The sequence below is a fragment of the Symphalangus syndactylus genome, chromosome 8 (genome assembly GCF_028878055.3).
Source record: "Symphalangus syndactylus isolate Jambi chromosome 8, NHGRI_mSymSyn1-v2.1_pri, whole genome shotgun sequence".
Classification (NCBI taxonomy): domain Eukaryota; kingdom Metazoa; phylum Chordata; class Mammalia; order Primates; family Hylobatidae; genus Symphalangus; species Symphalangus syndactylus.
This window is the reverse complement of record NC_072430.2, coordinates 77,239,680-77,266,673: the sequence shown is the minus strand read 5'-3', so window position 1 is coordinate 77,266,673 and position 26,994 is coordinate 77,239,680. Positions and strand designations below refer to the sequence as shown.

Sequence of the window (26,994 nt, the reverse complement as noted above, 5' to 3'; positions counted from 1 at the left end):
TTCTCAGATCCAATGATGGCAAGAGAGTTCATACACCTCCTAAGTGCAGTCTCTATAATTTAAAATTCCAGGGAGGTTACATCCTGAACAAGGTGGCACAGCTACATCATGACATCTTAAAACTGAGTAGTTTCTGAGAACCAGAGTTGTAGAAGCATACCACATCTGTACCAACTTGTTGAAGTGAAAGGATAAATTGTAGAGAAGGTGCTTAAAAAGCTTGTGAAATATAAAATATTTTGGTACAACTGAATTGGAAAAGTTGCAGTTAAGTCAGAATGCCTTGAGGTGTATCCAGGATGTTTCGACCTTGCCATTTTGAACTGTTGGAGATTCTGACCCTACTGTTTTGATCCTGGAGGCATTTTGACTCTACTTATACATCAAACATTCTGATCCGAATTATATAAATATTGAGAAATGTTTTTGTCAAGAAAGCATTTCATGGAATGAATGTCATTATGTCAGTTTAATTTCCTGATTGGTTTCCTATCCAACATAATGCTGTTTCCCATTTGTATATTACTATTATTTTGAGACAAGTTCCCACTCTGTCACCCAGGCTGGAGTGCAGTGGCATGATCTTGGCTCACTGCAGCCTTAGCCTCCTGGGCTTAAGCAATCCTCCCATCTCAGCCTCCCCAGTAGCTGGGACTACAGACACGTGCCAGCACACCTCGCTAATTTTTGTATATTTTGTAGACACAGGGTCTCTTTATGTTGCCTATGTTTCAAACTCCTGGGCTTACGGGATCCTCCTGCCTCAGCCTCCCAACGTGCTGGGATAACAGGTGTGAGCCACTGCACCTGGCCAATTTTTTATTGTACTGATTTTTTCCGATGGAATCAATTATTTTCAATTTTAACTTTACAATGAAGATGTTGCATATCAATTTTTTGTTGTTATTCATACTGCATGTTACCAAGTATAGCTTCTGCCACTGTGAGTTTTCCTTTATAGTTACTGTTTCTTACCTAATTTTTCCAGGTAAGATTTTACTGTTCTGAATTTTACTGTAAATAGTTTTAAATATTATACTTTTATTTTTATTATTTTTATGAGCTATATTCGTTATAAATTGGCTGAAAACAATTGATAATTATATTTCTCTCAGAAGTAGTCCTTGATTAAAAAAAAATCCCCAGTTCTCCTATACAGATTTGGGATTATCCAGTTATTCAGCCTAGGTCCATTGTATTGCTAATGTGGTGACTGTGCAAAGAGCTAAACATCCTGCTTTGTCTGGGCCTTGCGTGGAATAAAGACTGCCTCTATGACAGCAACCAGTGTAGACTTGGCACTTCCAAACTAGCTTTGAAGCCTACTTAGGGAAAATCTCCACATTTAGAGGTGCCCTGTCCAAGATATACTCTATTTGTTTCTACTGTAATTTTTTTCTCCTAATCCTAAAATAATATCCCTTTCTTTCCTTTTTATTTCTTCTTCTTTTTTTTTGGTCTTAGCCTCACCCCTTGCAACTAATACAGTTTCTCGTTGTTGGCTACTAATTTATTTGTATGGGGGAAAAAAAAAAGTCCTGTTAATCCCTGCTTTACTCTTGACTTACATTCATCTTTCAACCTGGCAAGTGACTTGGTGAATAAGCATCATTAGGAAAAAAAAAAAGAGAGAGAACATCCAACTTATTATTTCTTTACAGTCAAGAAGCAGACTGCAGGTGTTCTTACTTTGATTTTGCCTGGGAGCATTGATGCTGACAAGTATTTTTCCATGAGATATTACAAAGTGGTCAGTTTTGTGGGTTGGTGGAATAACCTCTTTGCAGTCACTGACTGCACTAAATAGGGCCGAGATCATTGAGTTATTTTATTACCAGCTTGGATTCCCTACCCCATAACCGAAGAAAGCAAGATGGAAGAAAGTAGCATGAAACTAGCAACGATCTGCATAGCGCCTTTTAAACTAGACTCTTCAGCAATTCCCCAGAATGCAAATTTTGTTTCACAATTAAGGCCATACTTTGCGTTCCTTTCAGAGTGACTCAGTCAAGACTGTTCATCTATTTATACAAAAATTCTAATCACAGAAAATACTTTATTGCTTATTTAGAAACAGCATGATAATTAAGATAGCATATTTTGCATTAGTCTACTTTTCTTTAAATTTAAATGAAGGACAAGAAGGAAAAATAATTGAAAACAGGCTGTGCTTGGTAGCTTCATGAGAAAGAATCATGGTGGAGCTGAAAACCTTAGAAGCTGGTTACGCATGATGGAAAAGAGGCCCTCACTAACTGATTACACCATTCCCATTCCTTTGCTTGTAAATACATTTGGCACACAGTAAAACTTTTATAAAATCAAGTTGTTGAATCAATGTTTAAGTGATGACAACTTCCCTTGTAAATAAAGGTCATTTCCTATAACTTTGACTTTAGTATTGATTGATTGATTGAGACAGGGTCTTGGTCTGTTGCCCAGGCTGCAGTGCAGTCACGTCTCACTACAGCCTTGACCTGCCAGGCTCAAGTGATCTTCCTGCCTCAGTCTCCTGAGTGGCTGGGACTACAAGCATATGCCACCATGCTCAACTAATTTTTGTATTTTTTTGTAGAGATGGTGTCTCCCTATCTGACCCAGATAGGCTGGTGACCCAGGCTGGCCTTGAATTCCTGGGCTCAAGCAATCCTCCTGCCTCAGTCTCCCAAAGTATTGGGATTACAGGCGTGAGCCACCATGCCCCGCCCACCTTGACTTTAATGCTACCGAAATATAGTTTTCCCCACCAGGCCTCAAGTAATGTATCACACACAGCAGGGGAGCTACCCTGAGAACAAATGCATGTACTCTGATGACCAGCTTCTTTTAAAAAAGAATTCAAACCCACAGAATTAGAAGAGTGTCCTTTGGATTTCTACAGAGCACTGAGAATCCTATGTAGGGCTTAGTGAATGCTAAACAGGGTTAGTGAATGCTGAACAGAATCACAGAATATTGAAAGTAACATTTATTGATTTGACATATAAGTTTGTTGCTACCTGACTTTTTGGTTTGTAAAACATGAAGCATTTCACAAGTGGGATCCCACCATTTCTGCCCTAAGCTGCAGACAGTCTCCTTGCACTCCCAGCGGTTTACCTCTTTGTCCGCAGCTGCTTGGAGCTGTCTTGCTGCAAGGCTGATATTTACTGTCTTACTCCAACAAGGATGTTGGTGATTTTAAATTTCTCTGGCTTTTAGCTTGTGACGTTACTGTCTTGCTCTGTGTCTGTTTTCTTTTAGATTTTAGATTTCTGACAACCCAAGAGGCCTTTATGGAGTGTTGTTTTATCCTCTTTGCTCCTTCTTTGGTGAAATTTAGAAAATAATATTTGAAAGCATTCCCTGGGAACTTAGGGAGAGAAAGAACCACAAATCTAGGCAATTTAAATCTTTGGTTTCTGATAAATCGTAATGAATGAGATATGCATCATAATCAACATTAAATTCAGTAACTTTTTTTATTACTGAAAAATGACAAGCCAGATCAGTTCAACTCTGACCATCATAAAAACACAAGTATCTTACTAAAATAAATACTAAATACTAACCAGCAGGGCTGAGCCAAGGATGAGATGAGTGAGGTACCTGCCTTGGGCACAAAATTTAAGGGGACCTCCAAAAAAAAGAGGAGGAAAGAAAGAAAAGAAGAAGCAACAAAAAAACTCAAAGCAAAAAACTTGATAATCAAGCTAAATGATATTTTAATGCAATATTTTAAAAAATAAATGCAAAAAAAATTATGATGAACAAAATATCAAAATTGTTAAAGACAAGATCAGTAACAGTGCCTTGCCAGGCCATATTGCAGCCTCAGCCAAAAGGAAAAATCAGTAACATTCATCTTATCTTTTCCTAAAAATTTGATTTTTTTGTTGACCTCATTTTCCTTACCCTTGTCCTGGCCCTGCTAACCAGAATATCAGTGGTTAGGGTAAAAAGATGGCATAACCTTTCCTCTAAAAATGTTCACTCAAGGCAGAAAATATGTGTAGTGATTTTCAAACCTAGTTATGATCACTGGGTGACCAATATCCATAATTTTGGCCCTGGTTTGGCTGTAGTCTCAATTAGAAGGTATTTCCCAATCCAAAAACTGGAAGCGTTGTCTTTTCGTTAATTCAATCTGAAGGGATCATATTATCAAAAACCATTACATTTTTTTTTTTAACCTGCTTAGAAAAACTATGTAGTTCAATTTGTCAAAAGTTTCTCCATCCACGGTGGTCCCCTCTGGCTCTCTCTTTATTGGTTTTGGCGGGAGACGGCCTGTGGGGCTTTTTCCGGTATTCCACTTTTGTCCAGCCCCCTTCGCTGACTTTGCTTTCCTCTTCACTGGCTCTTGAGTCAGTCTCAGGGTGCAAAGGCATCCCTGGTATGGTGTTGGGTTGGTGGAGGTCCCTGGGGCTTCTCTTGAGGTCAGGCGACTGGTGAGGATTGAGTGCTGACTGAGAAAACCTGTAGAACTTTCCAGGGTATCTTCCTCTTGAAGGAGTGGAATGCTGACTTTTTCCACTGTATCTTCCTCTAGGAGAAGAATTGAGTGATGTACTACCACGTCCATATTTGTTCCTGCTTCTGTCTGAGTATCGACCCCTCTCTGAAGAGGTGTCAGTATTGCCACTGGAAAAGCCACTGTCCCTAGAGTTGAGATGTAGGGAAGAGAAGTTTTTGGTCAGTCCATACTGAGTAGGAGACGAGCTTCTGGACTGGTTCACAGGTGTAATCTGTTGATACTTAATGGGCACTTGGGTCCGTCTCACAGCAGCAGCATAGGAATCCTGGCCATCAAAGTATGAGAAGAATGGTGACCCCAGAATAGGATTGCTCTGGGAACGCTGTAAAGAAGTGTTGGATGCAATCTGCCGCATCCTCAGAGTATCTAACCACTGGCAATCAGCACCTGTGGGAGAAATGGAAATGAGCATCTTTTAAGCCACACTAAAGCTGCATGTCTAATTCATATGCCTGTCTTAGGATAATTCAGGGCTGTTTGGGATGCTCTAAGCTTTACCATTCATAGAAATTCTAGGCTACGTATGAGGACATTTCCTTTATTACAAATACTTTAAAAAATAAGGACATTTACACTTATTCAATATCTGCTATGTGCTTGGCATTGTTCTATGGGCTTTACTTACACTATCTCATTTAATTCTCTCAATAATCTTCTTAGGTAAACACTAATAGTCTTATTCTATAAATGAGGAAGCTTGAGAGGTCAAATAACTTGCCCAAGATCACTCAGTCAATAATACCAACTCCTTCTGCATCTAAATCCCATCTTCTTCCTACTTAGTTGCGTTGTCACTTCTAGAAAGTATGTTCAGGTGGCAGGGGCATGTTTAGTAAACAAAAGGTTTGTTTTGCAACCTGCATTTTTAAAACCTCAAGGACCCTAAATGCAGATAAAAGAAATGAGGTTCCGAATGTTGAGACAGCTAGAGATTGTTTGGAAGAAAGACCGTTCATGTGTCCGCAGGAGATCCTGAGGCTCAGGAATTAGAAGTATTTTCAGCATAAAAAAATGAAGGTGCATTGGCAAATAGGAAGAAGTGAAGGTAAAAGAAAATGGTGAATTAACAAGGACCATTTAGTAAAGCTATATTTCAGTGAATAAGCAAGCTCCTCACACCTGAGATGTTTTCTGTTTTCCCCCGAGCCTGAACGATGTTACCCATGTTCTAGAGTTTCTGGGTGGTCCTCCCAGCCTCAGCTTCCTCAGCTCCTCCACCCCCTGCTCACGCAGATGGCGGGTGTGGAGGGTATCAGAGCATGCACATGTCTCTGTCTCCTCACTGCCTGGGCACAGGTGACCCATACCTCTGAAGTGAGTGACTTGTCCAGACAATTCCAGAGACTCCTCCCAAGCTTCAGTCCATCACAATGCCTTCCTTTGTTGTTGTTATTGTGTGTATGTGTATTTTATTGTGGTAAAAACCACATTTTCCATCTTAGCCATTTTTAAGCCTATAGTTCGGTAGTGTTAGTATATTCACATTGTTGCGCAGATCTCTATAATTGTTTCATCTTGCAACACTGAAACTCTATACCCACTAATCTCTACCTTCCTCTTTCCCCTTTTCCCTTCCCTTCTCCCCTGCCCCCGACCCGCACTTGTTAACTATCTTCTACTTCCTGTTTCTATGACCTTGACTACTTTAGATACTTCACATGAGCAGTAGCATACAGAATCACAATGCCTTCTTTCCTCACCTTGACTTCTCTGGAATTTTGGCTTCCAATAGAACCCTGATTTTGCTCAGTCTCCATCCCCTCCACGCAGCCACATGATCGGGAGAGTTGACTACATTCTGGCTCCAGGGATCGACTTTAATTACTTTAAGTCAGATGTGCTCATGCTATGCTTAGGAACCGACAAGTTGCTCCATTCTGGCCAAAGCAGAATTGCTGAGGGGTAGTCTGTTGGGGGTTTCTAGAAAAGTTTTCCTTACTCCTATATATAAGAACAGGTAGGGACCTAACCCGTTATTTCCTGTGGGCGTTGCGATATCTTTGTGTGATGACTGTAAACAGGAGAGGAGCCGAGGGCAAAGGCAGCCTGTTGAGCATGGCAGGGCAGAAGGAAGGGAAGGTCCATTCCACTCTCTGAATATGGTTGAGCCAGCTTATCTTACTGCACCTGGAGCCTGCCCTACCTCTGGACTTCTTGTTATGGAAGATAATAAATTTTATTACAGTTTAAATCAGTGGCTTAAGGACCTTAGAGTTGTTCTTGATCACTGGGAAGCCTCCTTAAAATGCAGACTGCAGGTCCTAGCCCCAGAGTTCTGATTCAGTAAGTCTGGGTTTGAGCCTGAGAATCTGGATTTCTAGCAAGTTCACAGATGATCCCGATGCTGCTGATCCTGGGGCCACACTTGGGGAATTATTGGAGTAAGCCAGTTGAAACTGGGTTTTCTGCTACTCAAAGCTCAAAGATAGATCTTAACTGATTGAGGTGGTATCCTCTGAGTCTTCAGATCATCTGGAAATATCATAATTAAGTTTCTGGAATCTAGCACACATCTAATATGGGAACACTAACTTACTTGAGTCAGACCTGCTTCCAGGGTTGCCATCTGAATTGGTGAATAATGTCTGAATGGCAAGTTGGACTGCTTTCACTTCATCCTGAGGTTTTGTTCTACTCCACTGAATCGAATGGACATGTTTAGTGCTTTTTGGAGTTCTAACATCACTCTGGTAAAACAAACAAACAAAAAAAGACAAAAGACAAATAGAAACATATGACCAAATAGACACACATATATAAAATGGGAAAGAAAGTCATCCAGGTTATTATATCACTTCAATTTCATCTCTTAGAACACTATCATAATGCACTAGGAAAATATTCTGAAGAGTTGGCCCAAATATGCTAATTCAATGAAAAGAAAATTTTTAACCACTTTATTTCTTAGTGGGTTATAGCACTTATTCCTTAATGGATTATAACATATATTTCTTAGTAAACTATAGTAGCTAAAAAATATGGTTGTCTTTTCCCAGAATTTATTATATTTGACAAATCTCAACTTACCTCTTTAATAAGAAATAAAAAATTACATCTTCTATTTATAGTACTTGAATACAGCTGTTTTGTTGAATAAATGAAAGTCTGACCACCATGTTTGCCTAAGACTGAATTTAGATCATCGAGGAAACTGAGTGAAGGTGGTGGGGTGAATTACCTGCACGGAGGGGGAACGGTCTCAGATGCAAAAGTGAGACAGGATCAAGAAGTAAGAAATGGGGACCAGGAGAAGGAGAGGACACTAGGTCAAGACACATTACTTTCTTGTCATGAAATCTCCCTCTTCACTAGCTGTCACCAATCAGTGTCAATTAAAGAGTCTCCAGGATTCAATATGGTTAGGGAAATCTGTTTTAAAAAACTCTGAAGTGAAAAACCCAGACAAAAGTGGCATATCATCATGGGGTCTAAAAAAGGAGGAGGAGGGAGAGAGAAGAAGAAAAAGAGAACTGGGTGTGCTGTCTCCAAAACTAAGGCAGGCAGAGGTAGAATCTGGTTGTTCTAATTGTCCAATTACTAACAAGAGGGCTTTTCCTGGGTAGTGAGGACCAGTTAACAGGCTGTAGAATAGTCTAGTTTCCAAGTTCCTCAAGACCAACCAGCCTCTTTTGTTTGGGTTTTGCACCTTGCAAGCAATGCTTTGACAAATAATGTAACTTCTCAGATGCCTCATCCCTGACAACCTGTGCACCCCAGCAGGTGAGGATAAATAACTGCTGTAAAACTTTTTGGCTTCCAGCCTGGATAAGTGGACTGACCAAAGTTTGTATTTCTTTTCTTTTTTTTTTTGAGACAGAGTTTTGCTCTTGTCTCCTGGGCTGGAGTGCGATGGCACAATCTCAACTCACCACAACCTCTGCCTCCAGGGTTCAAGTGATTCTCCTGCCTCAGCCTCCTGAGTAGCTGGGATTACAGGCATGCACCACCATGCCCAGCTAATTTTTGTATTATTAGTAGGGATGAGGTTTTACCATGTTGGCCAGGCTAGTCTCGAACTCCTGACCTCAGGTGATCCACCCGCCTTGGCTTCCCAAAGTGCTGGGATTACAGGCATGAGCCACCGTGCCTGGCCCAGAGTTTGTATTTCTAATATTGAAAAGCCAAATCCTGGCAGCCCAGGAAACCATCAAAATGCCACACTCACAAAGTCCTCTTTGAGATGGACTTCATCTTACTGCAGCCACTGGGAGCTAACAGGGTAGCCAGGGAAGAGCAGAAAGTGTTTTTTATAGTCAGAAAACATGGAAGTGACTTCAACAATTCTGTCAGTGAGTACTTCACACCTCAAGACTTCCTTTCATCTCTCTGAGCCTATTTTTCCTATCTGCAAAATGAGGATAATAATATCTTTCAGTATTTTTTTTTTCTGGAGACAGGGGTCTCACTGTGTCACCCAGGCTGGAGTGCAGTGGTGTGATCTTGGCTCACTGCAGCCTCAACCTCCTGGGCTCAAGCAATCCCCCCACCTCAACCTCTCGAGTAGCTGGGACCACAGACATGTGCCACCACACCCGGCTACTTTTTGTATTTTTTGTAGAGATAGGGTTTCATAATGTTGCCCAGGCTGGTCTCAAACTCTTGGGCTCAAGTGATCTGCCCACCTCAGCCTCCCAAAGTGCTGGGATTATAGGTGTAAGCCACTGCGCCTGGCTGATATTTTTCAGTATTGATTTACATGAAGTTAGCGTGATCAAACTGGTATAAGCACCTCTAATAGTGTCTGGTTCGTGGTAGATCCTTAATAAATGTTTCTTGGATGAATGAATGAAATGCATGTCCCTTTGGTGGTGGATGCACATTAATATCTCCAGGTGTGCCAAGACTGTACTATAACTGTTGCCTTCCACCCACTCCCACCGGGTCTACGTACCTTGTAAGGTGTATGTCCTACCAGCCTCAAAGATCTTGTTGATTTAAAAAAAATTAGTATTAAGTATTAGTATCCCCAGCACCAAACATCTTACATGGTATACAGAACGTGTTCAATCCATAACTAATGAATGACTGAAGTACTACCTCAGTCTCTATCTGGGTAAGTTTATCCTGTTCTCTTTTCTTCCCAACACGTTGTGAGAGAAATTATATTGATCTTCCCACGTTCATGTTGGTTGGTTGATCTCCCAATAAATTCCAATAAATTATGTGCTCTGAGGTAACAGATAAATTTATATTCATTAACTGATGGTGAGGCCACCAGCCTCTTGCCCCCAGAGCTTACCTCATATGTGACAGTGCACTCCACAGTCTGATTTTTTGCTATTCCTACAATCCACTTCTCCATTACAAATGGTGGCTGAAAAACAAAAGTTAGGATGGTGTAGTACCATAACACAGTGTGCTCTACTACAGTGTGTTTCTTTGAGGCCAGTTGTGCCATACACAATTAGCAAATAGGGGCATAATATCAGATTATCATGAAAGCCTTGTTCTCCTGTGATCACTCACAACATGCTAATGTTTGGGGTTTTGCTTTTCATAAGACATCCTTTCGTATATTTGTAAACAGCTAGTCATGGCCTCCCACAATCTTTTTTTTCTGATACAACATTTGCTATCACTCAATCCTATCATTAGGTCATTAATTCATGCTACAGTTTGAAGCATCAGTTGGAAAGCTTTCCCACAGTTAAGAGAAATTCATAGCAATATGAGAAGACCCAAAGTGCTTTCCTTGAGTAAAGCCATGGCTGGTTTAGTGGCTTCAACAATCGCTCTGCTTTCCATGACATCACACTATCCAGCAAAGCTGCACATACACATGAAGAGACCGTGGTTATGCTTTCCCACTATATTAAAACAAAGGATTCGTGAGGAAACCTGTAGCTTTGATCCTATTTTAATTATGATGAAAACAGCCTCAAAAATAAGCTGTACTCTCCTCCCATCCCCCTTTCACTTCAGGTTTAAGGCTGCAAAGGAATGACTGGCTGTAAGCTGGGTTCAAAGAAAATGTGATAGAGATTTAGCTGGGCTAGGTTTTCTTTGAGACTGAGTCTCACTCTGTCGCCCAGGCTGGAGTGCAGTGGTGCGATCTTGGCTCACTGCAACCTCTTCCTCCCAGGTTCAAGTGATTCGCAAGGCTCAGCCTCTCAAGTACCTGGGATTACAGGAGCACGCCACCACACCTGGCTCATTTTTTGTATTTTTTAGTAGAGATGGGGTTTCACCATGTTGTCTAGGCTGGTCTCCAACTCCTGGCCTCAAGTGATCTGCTCACCTCAGCCTCCCAAAGGGCAGGGATTACAGGTGTGAGCCACTCCACCCAGCCTGGGCTAGTTTTTTGTTGTTGCTGTTGTTTGTTTTAAATTAGGATTGTTATTATTTCTGTTGATGTTTAAAAATTCTATAACTTTTGATTGGTCTGTCCCAGTTCTAGTTTTCCTATAAGCCTGTTAATGTTGCTGTGTGATTTTGTATGTATGGCATGATAGCAGAAACACTTATATTCAGTTTTACAACTCCGTGTCATGGGTGGGGAAGAAAGAAAATATCTTTCCAGTCTTCAAGACAACATACTATGTCCCGACAAAATAAGAAAAAGGTAAAACCAAGTCACAACCCTTACAGATAAATAATGCCATGGAAATAACTCCTAGATGCACAGTGGAATCCAACAATGAATATCAAATCAGATCTGCTTGATGTCCACTTGTAAATTAAAAGGACTTGGTTGTTTAGCACTCTGATGCGTACGAAGAGAACACATTTACAATGTGTTCTCTCTAATGCATGTCTTTGAAGAACCATTTTAGTTCCCTACTTGTGTTTGCATCTGGATTCTTTGCTACAAGCCCCACTTTCTTCACTGAAACCAAAGACCTGGTTAATAGTGTATTACAGTTAATGGATTATGTGAGGTTATGGTGACTATCCTGTTGACTTCATGGTTATTCGCCTGAAGTTGTTGACCTTCTACAATTGAAGTCTCATATGAATTTTTCCAGTATGATTGGGACAGAATTGAATTTTTTTCCATTTTGAGGAGCAAGCTAAGCATTTCCGCAAGTCTTTTTTGTTTTCCTCAGCATGCTTCCATCAGCATGCTTCCACCATTGACGCTGGATTAGTAACATGCTCCCTGGCCACTCCAGGAATTCATAAGTGTGAACTTAAGGAAGCCATGAAGACTTCACTGTGTGCCTCATAATTAACCTCATCTCAGTCCTTCAGGAAATTGACCTCAACCAAGAAAGTCATTCTCCACGCAAGTTTTCCAAAGTTTAAAAGTACTCAAAATTTGAAGTAAATATTTTCATTGTTCACATTTTCCTTCCTTTAATAAATGGCAGAGTAAGCATAAAGAAATAATAGACGAAAAAAATTAAAAAAAAATTAAACGATACCTTTTTGCAGTGCTTTTTAGTTCACACAGCATAAGTAGAATTTTAACAAAAACCTATTATGATCTCAATCTGCTAAATAAAATGTGCCTTTCAACAGCCAGCTCGAGGCTGAGCTGATGTGAGCATGGACAAGCACAAAAGCACACTGCTGGGGTATTTTAATGTCTTTGTTTGATATCTGTGAATTCAAAAGAGCTTTTAAGCCGTAAATAGAACCCTACCTTTGTCATCTTTAAAATCTCCGCATCAGGTAGGTTAGTGTTGAATGTCACATCTTTTATGTAGGTTATTGCAATTTCATCCCCATCCATCTCCATATACATTTTCCACTTACAATCCTGGAATTAAAAACAAAATTATAGAATTTGAGAAAGTGAAACAATTTTTTTTTAGTCTCAATGTTTCATAACACATAAAATATTCTAAATGAAGTATTATTGGAGTGGCTTTTTTTTTCCTTTTTCAATAAAAGGACATGAAATTAGATTCCTATGTATATCTAAATAAGCCCCAGTTAGTGCAGCCTTGAGACATAATGTATCAGTGTTAAGTGTTCTATTATAGGAGTTACAAACCCAAAATCCTGAAGGGACCAGGCAGATAATAAAAAGGAGTAAAACCAGGCAGTTTCCTTACAAAACTTTAAGTGGCAACCTTTTAAAATAGACCCATTTAATTTACATATTAAACATCGTAGGAACATTTTCTCATTGCCACAAAGAAATGTGCGTTTTCTACCTTTCTTGAAATATAAGGCCCTCTTGATCCACCTTTAATTTTCCTAGATTGATAATGATGTGGGTTCAAGAAACTCTCACTTTCCTCTTAACACGAAGGAAAACAACAGTGCAAATGTGATGATATATGATAACGGACAACTAGGGAGTTATGGGGTGGGTGAGGGATTCTGGGAAACCAAAGAACAGTTCCCCCTAAAGGCACAGCTACTTCGTGGCTTCTGTTGATTGTTCCCATGTGGAAATATGAGCCCAGTTTTGCTAGGTCCTTTAATATTTCATGAACAGCTGAGAATTAGGATCCTTATGTAAAACTCTAGATTTTTAAACGATGGTATGTTAATTACATTTTTAATAAAATCATCATATAATGAAAAGGTGCTTTACATCATTCGTTACCAGGAAAATGCAAATTAAAACCACAGTGAGGTACCACTATACACCCATCAGAATGGCTAAGACTGATAACATCAAATGTTGGCTAAGATTTAGAGTTACTGGAACTCTTATATTAATAGTAATACATTCTTGGTGGGAATGTAAATGGTACAATTGCTTCAGAAAAATTTTGGTAATTTATTATAAAACCAAATATATGCCTATTCTATGACCCAGAAATTCTACTCCTAGGTATTTACCCAAGAGAAAAGAAAAAAGACTTGTCTAGATGTGTTCTTAGCAGCTTTATCATGTTAACTAGGAAACTTGAAACAAGCCAAGTGTCCATCAAAATGAGAATGGATAAACTGTGATATATGCATAGAATGGAATACTACTTAGCAATACAAAGGAAGACATTATTGATGCATGCAACAATTTGGATAAATCTCAAAAACATTATAGTGAGTGAAAGAACTACATAGAAAAAAAGAACAACCTAATGATTCCATTTATATGATATTCTAGAACAGACAAAACTAATTAATGGTAGAAAAATTCAGAAGGGTGCTTGCTTCAGCAGATGGGGACTTACAAGGGGTATGAGGAAACTTTCTGGGGGTAGCAGTGCTCTATTGATAGAGGTTTGGGTTACACAGGTGCATGCATTAGTCAAAACTCAGTGAATGTATATTTAAAATCTGTGTATTTCTCTTTTTAATTAATTTTATAGTGATTATTAAAACAATTTTTTTGAGACAGGGTCTTGCTCTGTCACCCAGGCTGGAGTATGGTAGCATGATCTCTGCTCAGTGCAGTCTTGACCTCCCAAGCTCAAGCGATTCTCCCACCTCAGTCTCCTAAGTAGCTGGGACCACAAGCACGTGCCATCATGCTCAGCTAGTATTTTCTTATTTTTAATTTTTTGTAAAGCTGGGGTTTCACTATGTTGTTGCTCAAGCTGGTCTGAAATTCCTGGACTCAAGTGATCCTCCCACTTCAGCCTCCCAAAGTGCTGGGATTACAGGTGTAAGCCACTGCACCTGAACTGCATTTCTTATTCTAGCACACTGAAATATTTAGGAGGAAGTATACTGATGTCTGCAAATTAATTTGAAATGTATCAAAAAATAAAGATTGATGGATGGCTAGAGGGAGGGGTAGATGGATAAGCCAAGTATATGTGATAAGCCAAGTATAGTAAAATGTTAGTGGTTGAAAGGGGGCTAGGAGGGTTCCCTGTAAAATTCTTTCAACTTTGCTGTATAAATAATTTAATAATAAAAATGTTTGGGGATAAACAAAGGAAAATAAACTCACGTCTTTGTACCAAATTTGACCCCTGGACCATAAATGCACATTCTCTCTGTCTGTCTGTCTATCTATCTATCTATCTATCTATCTATCTATCTATTTTTTTAAATTTCTTTTTTAGCGATAGTATCTCGCCATGTTGCCCAAGATGGTCTTGAACGCTTGGCCTCAAGCAGTCCTCCCACCTCAGCCTCCCAAGTAGCTGGGATAGAAGCAGGAGCCACTGCTCTTGGCTCTGTGTTTTGTGAAGAACGAAGAATCCTGAGGATTAAGGCTAATGTACCAAGCACCTCACATGCTGAAACGAGAAAATGCCCTCATAAATAAGAGTGGACCTGGAATGTTTCCTAGAGCAAGCTCAGACATAATTCATATGGAAAGGCATCAACAAAGAGGCTGTTGAAAGCCTGTTGGCTTCAACAGGAAGCTGGGGGTGCCTGATGTTTTAGGAAAGCCTCTAGATGAATCGCAAACCAAGCAGGGCCCATGTCTGACCCTCTTTGCCCAGCCACATTCACAAGATGGAAAGCCAATGAGTGAAGGAAAAGGTCTATTCAATAAAATGAAAACCTGATTCTTGGCTAACATAAGTCAAATTAGTTTCTCAGAATTGACAAATCTCTCCATATTTCTTTGTTTTGGAGCCACTGCTACCCAGACAACATGGGTCCTGAGATAAGTAGGCAGGATAATGACTGTTTGGTGTCATGATTGCTCTTCTCTGAAACAGCAAGAACCTCCTCAAGGCAGCAGCTGGGATAAAAAGCCTTAGAAGGAGATGAGTTTACTTAGTTCAGTTTCTTTTGCCTGTCAAGTTTGGGAATTAAGTTAGTCAAAAGCATAGTCAAAAGACCTTGAACTGTGAAAACGCCTGAATTTCCCCTGCTTCACTCTCATCTCCTAACCAGAGAGCTCCCGCATGACTTCAAGCTATAAATCAGACCCTCCTCTGCACACTGTTAGAACAGCTCTGTGTGAAGAAGCGGCTGACAGGAGGAGAACTCACATTTGTGTAGCGCTTACTATGCTCTAGGCATGTTGCTGGGCACTTACACCATGCTATTTTATTGGATATCCATCTGAACCCTGAAAGTCAGGACTATTTTCCCTTTAGATGAATGAGAAAAATGAGTCTCAGAAAGATTAAAGAACTTTCCTAGGGTTTCATGACCAGTACGTGGTTGACATCAGCACAAGGCTGCGTGACTCCAAAGCCGGAGGAGATACTAATGGGGACAGACAAGCGGGAGAGGTGGCAGGTGAACCTGCTGGATGGTTTTGTTGAGCTCCATAAATGGGTCCACCCATGGACAACAGGCAGGCGGAAGAAGGACCAGAGAAGATTTCGCTGACACAACCAAGAAAGCTAGTGGCCACCATCCTCCCTGCAGCAACTGCTTCCCTGCTCCCCAAAGTCCAACTTGGAGAAACACTGATACAAATAATAGGGTTAGAGACCTTTTATTTTTAAATTCTCTTTTTCCCTTCTACTAAAGAAAGGCTTTTACCTGAACCATAAAAGAAGGTAGCTACAGAAAGAATAAAACTATAATCAAGGAAGTCATAAGACAAGGAGGGCATCATTCATTTCACTAAAAAGTAGGTTCTGCTTGTTAGAAAGCTGGGTAAGAGAGAAAGAGAATATGCTCCAACATGCAGTGCCCATGTAAATCATTAAGTTAATTTGACAATGGCCTGACCTAACTCCAGGTATCTTCAGGGCATCTGTGATGTCATCGTTGCCTAGTTAACAAAAGTAATCCACAAATAAAGTAATGGAATTCCTTATATTCTGCTCAGTTTCAAGTTAGCCTAAGGTATCCTTAACATTTTTGCCATCTTGTGAGTCATAAATTGTCAATGAGGATTGTCCACAACTCTGGGATTCAAATGGTTATTGAATTGGACTGGACACACTGCAGACATTGAGATGCCATGTAACCAGTTCTTAACTGATCAACCCCTGAAAAGGCTATCATTAACAGATAAAATGAATTAAGTCATCAATAACATCACTAAAAATAACAATTCCACAAGTTTATGAGCCTAATATAGGATTTTACTTACATATTTGCAACCTTTTCAGTACCTTGGCTGTGACAGGGACCAAGTAATGGGCACAGTGGACTCTGATTTTTTTTTTTTTTTGAGACGGAGTCTCACTCTGTTGCCCAGGCTGGAGTGCAGTGGCACAATCTTGGCTCACTGCAAGCTCCACCCCCTGGGTTCACACCATTCTCCTGCCTCAGCCTCCAGAGTAGCTGGGACTACAGGTGCCCGCCACCATGCCCGGCTAATTTTTTGTATTTTTTTGTATTTTTAGTAGAGACGGGGTTTCACCGTGTTAGCCAGGATGGTCTCGATCTCCTAACCTCATGATCCTCCTGCCTTGGCCTCCCAAAGTGCTGGGATTACAGGCGTGAGCCACTGCGCCCGGCCTAGTGGACTCTGATTTTAAAACCATTCACTTTGACCAGGGTAAGATTTTTTTTTTTTTTTTTTTTTTGACACAGGTTCTTACTCTGTCACCTAGGCTGGAGGGCAGTGGTGCAATCTCAGCTCACTGCAGCATCAATCTCTAGGGCTCAAGCGATCTTCCCACATCAGCGTCCCAAGTAGCTGGGACTACAGGCGTGTGTCACCATGCCTGGCTAATTTTGCCTTTATTCTTTGTAGAGATGAAGTCTCACTATGTTGTCCAGGCTGGTCTGGAACTCCTGGGCTCAAGTGGTCCTCCTGCCTCAGCCTCACAAATTGCTGGGATTATAGGCATGAGCAACTGCACCTGGCCCAGGTAAACTACTGATTTTGGCTTGAAGTGAGTGATAGAAATGTGGGCACTGACTTTTGAATTAGAAATATTCAAGGGTCACTTTGAATGTCTGTGAACAACTCTCAAAAGCAAACATCTCTCTATTCTGAGGTCCTATGGGAACTGCAAAGTACTCCTTTTTCAAAACCATCTCACCCTGGTAGTCTGAAATGCTCCTGTTATTCACTCCTCTTATTAAGGTGTTGATGATTCCTATTGAAATGGAAACAGTATGGAAAAAAACCATACATTAAGTCATTACTAGTGGAACATTGTGGGGCAAGGTGGGGCAAGATCACAAGTTTACAGTTTGACTACCTGGGCCTGAATTCCAGTTTTGTCCCTTTTCCTCCCAACCATAGCCAACTTATGTAACCTTTCTGAACCTCGGCATTCTTTACTCAGAAGTGGATTGTTGTGTCGTGTGAAGATTAAATAAGATAATATAAATGCAGTTCCCAGCATTGTGCCAGAACCGAATTAGGAGCTCAAAAAGGAATAATTATCATTATTACCAATATGGTCACCAACACAGCTCCAATTAGTTTACTAGATTAGCTGGTTTGTCATCTAGCAGCCATAAAAGGGAATGGGACTGAGAACAAGGTAGCTTTGATGGGCAGGAAGATGTAAAGAGTGGGCTAGAAGAGGGACCCTGCTGGAGTGGGCAGGCTGGGTCAGCGCGTCTCACTTGGGCAGGAGTCTGGGCATGCAGGGGGCTGTGAATCACTCGGGTACCAGGGAGTGATCAGAGATGAAAAAGAGAAGATGCAGGCCGGGCGTGGTGGCTCACACTTGTAATCCCAGCACTTTGGGAGGCCAAGGCGGGCGGATCACGAGGTCAGGAGATCGAGACCACGGTGAAACTCCGTCTCTACTAAAAATACAAAAAAAAAAAAATTAGCCGGGCGTGGTGGCGGGCGCCTGTAGTCCCAGCTACTCGGAGAGGCTGAGGCAGGAGAATGGCATGAACCCGGGAGGCGGAGCTTGCAGTGAGCCGAGATCGCGCCACTGCACTCCAGCCTGGGTGACAGAGCAAGACTCCGTCTCAAAAAAAAAAAAAAAAAAAAAAAAAAAGAGAAGATGCAGCCAAGCGGCAACATAACAATGGCCAGTTTCATGAAATGAATCAAAGAAGGAATAAATTCGTATCTTCTTACATAGATGGATCATATAACACCAATTCTGACCTTCCCTGCTTCCACATATCCTGATTCAGCACTACTAAGAAGCAGCACCAGATGTCTGGAGGTATTATGTATGATTGACAGCCAGAGAGCCTTATCTTGGATGAGGAAACCAAAGCACAGAGAGATGAGGTAATTTGACTGAGGTCAGGCAGGTAGCAAGTGGTGGGGCACAAGTGCTTGATGCGCATTTGCAGGGAGTGCTAATTACTCTTCAGCAGGAAAGGGGAACTAGCCCAGGAGCAGAGCTGGGCACTGGGAAGTGCTTTTGCTAGGGTTTTGAGTAGCAAAAGGTAGTTACCCGGAACTTTCCACTAGCTAGAAAATCTGCCTCTCAATGCAAATCTACAAGAAACAAATGGAATTTTGTTGGGGAGAGGGGAATGTGTGTGTTTGACATGAATGAAAAATACGACAATTCTGGTGGGTGCCCAGAATATGCATGTTTATCTGCTGAAATACCTGGGTAATTTTAGGAGCAAGTGTGTGGCTAATGGAAGATGAGAAAGCATTCTATCTGAACTGTTTCAGGATCACCAATTGAAAAAATTTTCTGAATTAAGACTACTGGCCAACTAAAACAGAAACTCTTACACTGTGAAGATAAAATCCTAAACAACACTCAGTTGATGCTAAATTAAGTATCTCTTTGTGAGAAATCACTATTACACTCTCTGCAAGCTGTCTAAATTTTTTTAGAGTTCCAAGCTAGTACAAGTGATGCCAAACATCACAGACAAGTGATCTCCCACAAGGAAGAAAAAAGGAAATGAAGGAATGAAGAAAACGGGGGAAGAGTTGAGGGAATAAAAAGAAATAAGATAGAGGTAAATTTTCCAAATAGGAAAAGAGATTAAAAGATAGCACAAAAAATATAAAGTTCTGGGCAATTCAGAGACAATAATCTCAATCTCTCTCTATTTTTCCCTATCAAAATTTAATTGCATTTATCAACATTATAGATAAAACCGTTAAACAATCAAGACCAAGATCATTCAGGATATTTCAGAAAGAAACAGACTCCCAAAATTAGCCTTTCAGGCTTTTATAGATCACCTTTACCTGATGTTACAGACATTTAAAAATTTTTTAAATGTATTTTCTTATTGAGGTATAATTTGCATGTAATGCACAGATTTTTAAGTGTACAGTTCAATACATTTTGACAATAGTATATATCTGTGTAACCACCAGAATAAGCCAGGTATTTCTGGTACCCCAGAACCTTCTCTCATGCCTATTCCCAGACAAGCTGCCTGCATAACCAGGACACTGTTCCAGCTTCTAGCCCCATAGATTAAATTTGACTGTTCTGGAATATCACAAAATTAGAATTTTACAGCAGGTACTTGTATATTGTTTTTGAGATTTATCTATGTTAATTAATCCTCATAGCCTTACCCTGTTACGGAGAGCGCTGCCCCCATTTTACAGATGAGGAGACTGAGGCTCAGAAAATGGGGAGATTTGTAGCCAGGTCATTTGGCTTTGTAGGATGGGAATTCAAGTGCAGGCATGCCAAGTCTAAGCTGAGAGGTTAATTTTCAAAATCCACCACCACCCCCGAAAACCATGAATGGAGAAAAAGTAAAATCAACCAGGAATGCTCAAGGTTTCAGCAAAAAAGGCCTGTCTTGAGGAAGCAATTTAAAATATAAAATACAGAGGTCAGAATAAACTTCTTAAGATTCAAGGGAAGACTGGAAGAGCCACAAGAGTCACAACTGACTGTTGTGAAATCTATGAAGTAATGCAAGATGAAATAATAATACGATATAAATTTTGTTCATGCTGGTATTAAAAGTAGTAAGATGTTGACAATTTAGGCCTCTGAAGGCTCCTTTATATGCGTTGCTATTATCTAGCTCAGCTGCTGAAACCTACAGTTTTAAAGGCAGGAGAGTGGAACATCCCGTGATAGCACCTGGGTTATTTATCATTAAGTATAACCCCGCTACACTATATTTTATTATGCTGCCTTTAAAAAAAAAGATAATACAAGTATGGTTAATTTGCTTCTCTTCTTTATCTATACGGTGTCATGACCCACCATGGCTTTGTCCCATGAGATTTGTTTTTTTAACCAAAAAGAAATCCACAAGAAACTCTCCCTAAAAATTCCATTAATAACCTCTTTCAGCGCGTATAGGTTGCAGGGTCTGGAACTAAGAATGTTTTAATCTCTTCAGCAAAACAATGTCTCATAATGATGTACAGGACTATTGCTGTACTGATGAAGAATCATACATAATTCAGCACCTTTCACTTGGCACCACTGTGATATCCTCATTAGCCGTGGCTCACAGTGTCTGTCAGATGGTGTCCATGCGAACGCAGGCATTATATTGTCTTTGAGATGTGCAGCTGCTTCCATGACACTGCCAGTATATAAAAACATGACGCCAGTTTGTTTTATTTAGTGCTAAACCTTCCAGTTTGTAAAAACAAGGCTGACACAGAGCCTGACATGAGGCAGTGAAAATAATTAGCTCTCATTTTCTCAGCCTCCTATTTCCTTCTCCCTGCTGTGTTCTCTTTCCACTAAACCACCACATGTCAGTCGAAATGGGAGGCAATTAGTGGGCTCATTTCAGTCCCCACAACTGTGCTGAAAAGAAAGTATTTATGATGGCACAATGAACAGCTGAAAGATTAAATAACATTTGCCTTTTGAAAAGAAAATGACTTCTAGCTAAATGGGCAATTTTTGATTATTCTCAAACAAGCTTAGAGTAGTTGGTTTTTAAAATACAAGAAAGGAAAATGAGTCATTTTTAGGTGAAAGAATCAAATAAAACTTGACACAGTAATGCAAATAACTGATGTTTTATTGCAAAATATGTAAATGCGTTATACCCTTAACAATGGCTTGTGTCTAAGGTCAGGGCAGATTGGTGCCAAGAAGACACCAGTGGAGATAAGGTTGTTACATTGCCTTTTTGGGGGTTGTTATTTGAGTTATGTATGAAAAAGGGGCTTTAAGGATGATGTTAAAATAAAGTGAAACAAATCAAGTGAGACATACTTTCATATGATGCATTACACACTTGACTATCTAAAATGGTTCAGATGTTAGTTGACATGTTTGGAAAGGGCTTTTTTTTCCCTTAACTGCATTTGAAATTGGAAAGTACTAGGTCTTCATGATGGAAAAAAAGAATAGTAAGCCTTGCTATTGATTTTTGAATAATTAAGAATCTATTCTATGTCAGACTGGGTTTCTTAACGAATATAGAAGTTGATCTTGCTTACCTAAGCACTGCGTTAACATTTTTAAATACTGGGAAATCTACTGCAAATAAACTTTTATCCAGGATCCTCAAAATATAAAAACAGCTGTTGTACCTGCCAAGTTCTTCTCCTCCCACCCCATGACTTTAGGGGTGACTCGAAGAAATATGATTTTCAAAGAAACACTAACCTAGTTAGTAGGAATTGTTTACCAGTTGAGCTATTATCAATTCAAATCCTAATGTCCAGGATTGATATGGATGTCCTATATCCTTGATTTTCTAACATAGTGCTTTTTAATTTTACTTCAAATAGTCTGTCTCATTTATAGCTGATTATTCTCAACACCTAATTTTTGGTTTAGAAAACAGAAGCCACTGTGAGTACTGAGGTCTCTCGCTGCAGAACTTACAGTGATCCTTAGAAGCTTTTGAAAACTTGCTTCTAAAAGCAAAGATCTCTCTCCTATAGACAACTGTGCCTGTCATCAAGGAGTCACAACTATGACTGTTTCCATGTTTTTTAAAGACAGTCACAAATTTACATTTTGTTTTTGTTTCTAAACTATATTCTTTTTACAAAATTGAATCCCAATTTTTGATCTATGCATTATGGTCAGTATGAGACAATATGACAAAATGAGACAATGGTGACCCAGAGACCTAAGCCAACTGACAACGGATTCATTAGGAGACTGGAGCTCTCTTTGAGTTAAAGACACTTATTATTATAGTTGGTAACCAGCAATAATGTGCTTGTAATTTTTTCGAGCCTATGTTTTATCATGTACATCACTATTTTAAAAGGAATTCGTAATCTTGATTAAGAAGACTAAGAGAGACCCAATAGTGTGCTGGAGCCAGCTCTCATGAGCTGATTGCTTACAGCCATTCTCAACTTCAAATCCAGTGATGCCAGATTGGTAACTTGAAATCGGCCATAGTGGGAATTTTTCACACCATGGAGATCTACACATGCTACAAACCAGGGCTTTCTCGCATTGTTAGACACTTCCTGGCACGCTAGCCTGTATGCAAGACTGTCAATCCATTCAGCAGGTATGCACTGAGCACCTTGCCTAGTTCTGCTTTAGCTCTCTAGCTCTATAGGTGGCTGTCCAACCCGTTTGACAGAGTACATTGCCACACTCTGTAATTAGAAATCAGCAGTGACTTATGCAGTTGTAAAATTCTGAACTGCATTTGCTTCTTTGCTCAATTAAAACTTGTGTTTCTTTCTCATTTTAAAAAAACCACTTTATTGAGATATGAGTGATACATGAAAAGCTCTACCTATTTAATGTATATAACCTGATGAGTTTGGAGATACATATATAAGACAGAGTAGGGACGGGGCTCAACCCCACCCTCCCAACTAGTGTATTTTTTTCCATACATCCTCACTGACCGTGAGAACTTGTAAACTGTGTGACGAAACTGAGAAGCAGCATTCCACCGTCAATCTCACTCAAGGGAGTTAGCCCTATCACCCGCATGCACACAAAACCAAGAAAATGACCCGTCCTAACCTCTTGCCTCATTATACTACTCAAATCCCCGCCCCAGGAGCTTATCTGCCATTTTTTGATCATGCGATGCATGTATTAACATGATTTCTCACTTCGCCTGCACACCCCGTGCTCTGTCCTGCACATGTAATGACTTTCGCTTACCTCTTGCTTATTCATGTCACCCTTCTTAAAACACTACAAGACCTGCCCTCAGAGAGCCAGTCAGAGAACTCTTGCTCCCATGCTGTCTCCCTTGGGCTTGAGCATAAGCCCCAGTAAAGCCTTGTCTGGGAAACTTTCTCACCCTCATGTTAATTTCTGTTGCATGAGAACTCACGAACAGGTAGGTAATGTATGCACCTATGAGACCATCACCACAACCTATGCCATAAACATTTATCACCTCCAAAAGTTTCCTCCTGCCCTCTTATTTATTAGTTATTATTTTTATAAGATTGCTTAACATGAGATCAAATTTGCAAATTTTAAGTATATAACAACTTGCTGTTAATTATAGATACTATGCTGTACAGTAGATCTCTAGAACTTATTCATCTTAGATTCTTAGGCACACAAATTCATGTGTGCATACATGTATATTTTTCTCTCAAAGAATAGTTGATCATGGAAATAAACTTCCCTACACTTAATTTTTAATAAACGCAAGAGATATCAAAGTAAAGCGCTGCTTTCTGCTGTTCTGAAATTTCCAAAAAGTGTTGGCTTTATACTTACAAAATCCTTTTCTCTTGTGCCCTGTTATTTTATTCATGTTTATCTATCCATTTATAAAGATTGCACAATAGGGGAAAAAAAGCCCTATTTGACAGTTTTTGATATTTATAGTGCTCTGAGAAAGGGCCTGGAGATTCAATTAAGTTTATTAAAAGCAACATTTTATAAGCAATGTAATAAAGACTTAAAAGCACAATACAAGTGGGAAGCATTTGTAAAAAGCTGAGTTTTTAACCTATAGATGACATGGCTGGAAAAGCAGAACTATTGATTGAATTTCTTCCACTGGGGAGCGGGAGAAGAGGCCAGGTGTTAACAGTGGCAAGGGTGGAAGGCAGGAGAGGGAGTCGGCTGGGCAGGAAAGTCCTCTATTGATAACCTTCCACTTTGTGGGCATCAGTAATTCTGCTTTTACCTCTTCCAAAGGTTCCTCTCATTTACTCTTCCTACTTTTCTTGCCTCTTTGAGATAGGAAATCGGAAGTGATGGTCATCTGGGAAGGAGTGGCTCCAGTCCGGAAGCCTGGTCTTTATTTAAGGACCCACTCATAGGTAGCCAGCGTGTTCCGAGAGTTGGGAGGGGCAGCGTGCTGTTTCTGTTACTTTTCCCCTAACCTCAGTCTCTTATCTATGTCAGGTAATCAGTTTACACCCATGGGAACCCAGCTTCAATCAGGTTTCCTTTGCCTCACTGGGGAGAGGAGGAAATAAGGACGCAAGGAACAAAGTCTGTAATGGTTGAGCATTCGTAAGGAATGGACAACTCCCCAAAGAGTTCCTTCCTAATTCTGCTTTTGAATTTTTATGGCACACGAAGTCTCAAAAAGATCTTGGTGAGAAAACTGCTGGGTGATTTGATAGTTTATCTCTTGGCAATTTGAGAATCAATATTCCTGCATGGTGAGCTGATAGGAGATACAATAATAAAATCTAGGCAGCTGAGTATTTTAATAAAAAGGGGTGGTTGCCACCCTGGGGAGCGCATGAAGTCGCCTGAGATTCTGGAAGCCGCTTTCCTTTTGTGCCAAGTCAAAGGCCTTAGATTGTAAAACACAGGGCACTTTGATTGCAAAAACAAAAATAGTGGTAATGTAGAATTAACTGACCCCCAAATGCCTTTTCATTACCAATATCCTTATTTTGGGGGACAATGGTATCTTCCAAAATGAGGCAGTGCGACACAGTAGTTAGACCCTTAGACTGAATCTGCCCCTTACTAGGTTGGAAACTCTGGTGAGGAGTTTCACCTCTGTGCCTCAGTTTCCTCATGAAGAGGATGATACAGAGATAATGTTCCCTGTCATGTTGAGTTGTAACAATTACACAAATATGCCCTTTGCAAAGTGCTCACCAGAAGTATGAAGTAATAATAATTATCCCTAGGCCGGGCGTGATGGCTCACGCTTCTAATCCCAGCACTTTGGGAGGCCAAGGCGGGCAGATCACGAGGTCAGGAGATCGAGACCACGGTGAAACCCCGTCTCTACTAAAAATACAAAAAAAATTAGCCGGGCATGGTGGCAGGTGCCTGTAGTCCCAGCTACTCGGAGAGGCTGAGGCAGGAGAATGGCGTGAACCCGGGAGGCGGAGCTTGCAGTGAGCCGAGATCGCGCCACTGCACTCCAGCCTGGGTGACAGAGCAAGACTCCATCTCAAAAAAAAAAAAAAAAAAAAAAAAAAAAAAAATTATCCCTAGCATGGGAAACATTCAAGCAGAGAAAGACACAATTTCTGCCAGTTTGATTGTCGTAACTTCCAGGTTGTCTCCACATATGACATCATCTAAATTATTATTATTATTTGAGATGAGTCTTGCTCTGTTGCCCAGGCTGGAGTGCAGTGGTGTGATCCTGGCTCACTGCAACCTTGCCTCTTGGGTTTAAGCAATTCTTCTGCCCCAGCCTCCCAAGTAGCTGGGACTATAGGCACAGGCCACCACACCCAGCTAATTTTTATACTTTTAGTAGAGATGGGGTTTCACCATGTTGGCCAGGCTGGTCTCGAACTCCTAACCTCAAGTGATCTGCCCGCCTTGGCCTCCCAAAGTGCTGGGATTACAGGCATGAGCCACTGTGCCTGGTCTATGTCATTTAAATTAATAATTAACTTTACTATTTAGGAGCAGGTCAAGTAAATGGAGGTAAAACCTGTTTCGCTTATTAATTTAAATTGCCAGTGAAGCCTTTGGTCTAATCATGGTGTTTTTTCCCTGCTAGGTTGTTTCAGAAAAAGCACATTTCACTTGTGGGAGAATTCTTGTAAGCATCAATGGGGCTGGAGCCTGGTCAGGTCCTGGCTCTTTGGAGGGATGTGGCTGTGAAGACTAAGCGCATGGGCAAGATGGCCCTGCAGCCACTCGTGATTACCATAGCAGGGCAGGCACTCAAATGCAGAGCACCTTCCAGGGTTCTGCAAATCAACCTCGCTTTGTGCCATCATCCATCTGCTTATAAAATGAAGCTAAGAAAAATAACTTAATCTGAATTCTTAGGACAGAGGTGGACAGGGTTTTTCCTTTACCTATTTGTGTATAAGGTAATATTTTCCTGGCTTGCTCTTAGTAGGCTTAAAGTTGTGGAAATGACATAATTTTAAGGGGTAGTTAGTGGGTGGTCCTTCTCAAATGCAAAGGGAAAATGTAGCTACTATTTTCATGGTAAAGTCACCGTCATACTTTATTCTCAATGGCTGCCATTGCAACACATTTTTCATTTTACTCGTAAAAGAAAAGGTGAAATCCAGCAAATGCCTCTGCTATGCAAACTCCTAGGTTGGAGAGAACTTGCAAAGCTCCAGTTTTCTCTTGGAAAGCTTATTCCGGTCATGGAGGTGGGGGTGGACTTAAAGGCTTCACCTTTCCCATGAAGATGGGTTTATGAGAACCTGGTTAATTGGGATGTGGAGGAAGCCTTTTTTTCTTGGGTTCTATCTTTAAGGCCCAAGGCAACAAGGTTTTCGTGTGGGGAACTGAAATTTCAATTCAAAGCACATTAATCAGAAAATATTTCATAATGCTAAGACATAGGCTCGCATAGCTGGTATAGTTTAGGACAGGACAGTAATTTATTCTAGGATTGTTTTATATAGGTTTACAGATGGCTTAAATGTTGTGGGTCAGGTGTGAGATCTAGCACATATTTACTACAAAGACAATAATAAAGATGTAATTTCTGGTCTTAGCTCTGTCCTTGCCTCATCCCAGGCAAGTCAT

The 26,994-nt window shown here is 40.4% G+C and overlaps 1 protein-coding gene and 1 long non-coding RNA gene across 3 annotated transcripts in view; one reads left to right on the top strand and one right to left on the bottom strand.

Moving 5' to 3' along the window:
- LOC129488060 (uncharacterized) overlaps positions 1 to 26,994 on the top strand; it is an 86,485-nt gene that overhangs the window by 11,051 nt on the left and 48,440 nt on the right. The gene's annotated exons all lie outside the window — the stretch shown is intronic.
- The window catches only part of MAP3K20 (mitogen-activated protein kinase kinase kinase 20), a 204,406-nt gene continuing 180,854 nt past the window's right edge, over positions 3,443 to 26,994 (bottom strand). For both annotated transcript variants that reach the window (XM_063644683.1, XM_055289760.2), the window contains exons 17-20: positions 12,102 to 12,218; positions 9,756 to 9,830; positions 7,053 to 7,203; positions 3,443 to 4,903 (exon numbers count right to left, since the gene is read on the bottom strand). In XM_063644683.1, coding sequence (XP_063500753.1) covers positions 4,203 to 4,903; positions 7,053 to 7,203; positions 9,756 to 9,830; positions 12,102 to 12,218 — 1,044 coding nt within the window. In that variant the 3' untranslated portion in view covers positions 3,443 to 4,202. The remainder of the gene's footprint in view (positions 4,904 to 7,052; positions 7,204 to 9,755; positions 9,831 to 12,101; positions 12,219 to 26,994) is intronic.